The 1172-nt window shown below is 46.8% G+C and overlaps 1 protein-coding gene across 5 annotated transcripts in view; it reads right to left on the bottom strand.

The window, feature by feature from the left end:
* The window catches only part of LOC122548553 (cullin-9), a 199871-nt gene that overhangs the window by 21652 nt on the left and 177047 nt on the right, over window positions 1-1172 (bottom strand). For all 5 annotated transcript variants that reach the window (XM_043687355.1, XM_043687359.1, XM_043687356.1 and 2 more), the window contains one exon: window positions 134-297. In XM_043687355.1, coding sequence (XP_043543290.1) covers window positions 134-297 — 164 coding nt within the window. The remainder of the gene's footprint in view (window positions 1-133; window positions 298-1172) is intronic.

The following is a 1172-nucleotide window of genomic DNA, read 5'->3' as shown; positions in this document are numbered from 1 at the left end:
CCTTTAAGCGGCAATTGGATAGGTGCTTAAGCTAGGACAAATGTTCGGCACAACATCGTGGGCCGAAGGGCCTGTGCTGTGCTATATTGCTCTATGTTCTACGTTCTAAACATTTGTGTGTAAATTAACTCACTGAAGACAGCCTTCGTTTTTCTCAATCTGGGCATGGCAGCTTGGGCAGCGTTTGGAGATAAGTTTGGCTAGATGTTTGCTCTGTGCTTCCATTGTCATTCCCTCATAGTAACCACCATCATCCATCCACTGCGACATGTGGCTGCAACTAGCAGGGTAATGCGCCTGGAACAAACAGAGCAGTGGTTGGAGCATAAGAAGTTGATGCCAGGTTCCATGGCTCCAGAATTTAAATGTAAAGTAAAAACACAATCCTGAGATAGGTATAGCCTCTGACTACAACAAATCACAATTAGCTCAATTAGATCAATGCAAAATTCAATCATTAAAGTTCCAGGAAACACATCTGAACATCACCAGAAAAGCTTCTGTAATTGGATCAGTGACAGTCTTCAGATACATTCCCTGAAAAAGTCCCCAAAATTCCTTCCTCCTCTCCATCACTGAAACAGATCTGTCACTCTCCTACCTTCACTACAATTAGATTAGATTAGATTACATTAGATTACATTACAGTGTGGAAACAGGCCCTTCAGCCCAACAAGTCCACACCGACCCGCCGAAGCGCAACCCACCCATACCCCTACATTTACCCCTTACCTAACACTACGGGCAATTTAGTATGGCCAATTCACCTGACCTGCACATCTTTGGACTGTGGGAGGAAACCGGAGCACCCGGAGGAAACCCACGCAGACACGGGGAGAATGTGCAAACTCCACACAGTCAGTCGCCTGAGTCGGGAATTGAACCCGGGTCTCTCACCATTATCAACTGTCAACTCTCCAGGGCTAAGGAAGAATTAATCATCACCATCCAGCCAAGAACAGCTGGTCAGCATTCATTGTCTGAGGTAAAAACAATGACTGCAGATGCTGGAAACCAGATTCTGGATCAGTGGTGCTGGAAGAGCACAGCAATTCAGGCAGCATCCGAGGACAGGCAAAATCGACGTTTCGGGCAAAAGCCCTTCATCAGGAATAAAGGCAGAGAGCCTGAAGCGTGGAGAGATAAGCTAGAGGAGGGTGGGGGTGGGGAGA

This window comes from Chiloscyllium plagiosum, chromosome 3 (assembly GCF_004010195.1).
Source record: "Chiloscyllium plagiosum isolate BGI_BamShark_2017 chromosome 3, ASM401019v2, whole genome shotgun sequence".
NCBI lineage: Eukaryota > Metazoa > Chordata > Chondrichthyes > Orectolobiformes > Hemiscylliidae > Chiloscyllium > Chiloscyllium plagiosum.
The sequence above is the reverse complement of the archived record's forward strand: the minus strand, read 5'-3'. Positions and strand labels throughout refer to the sequence as shown.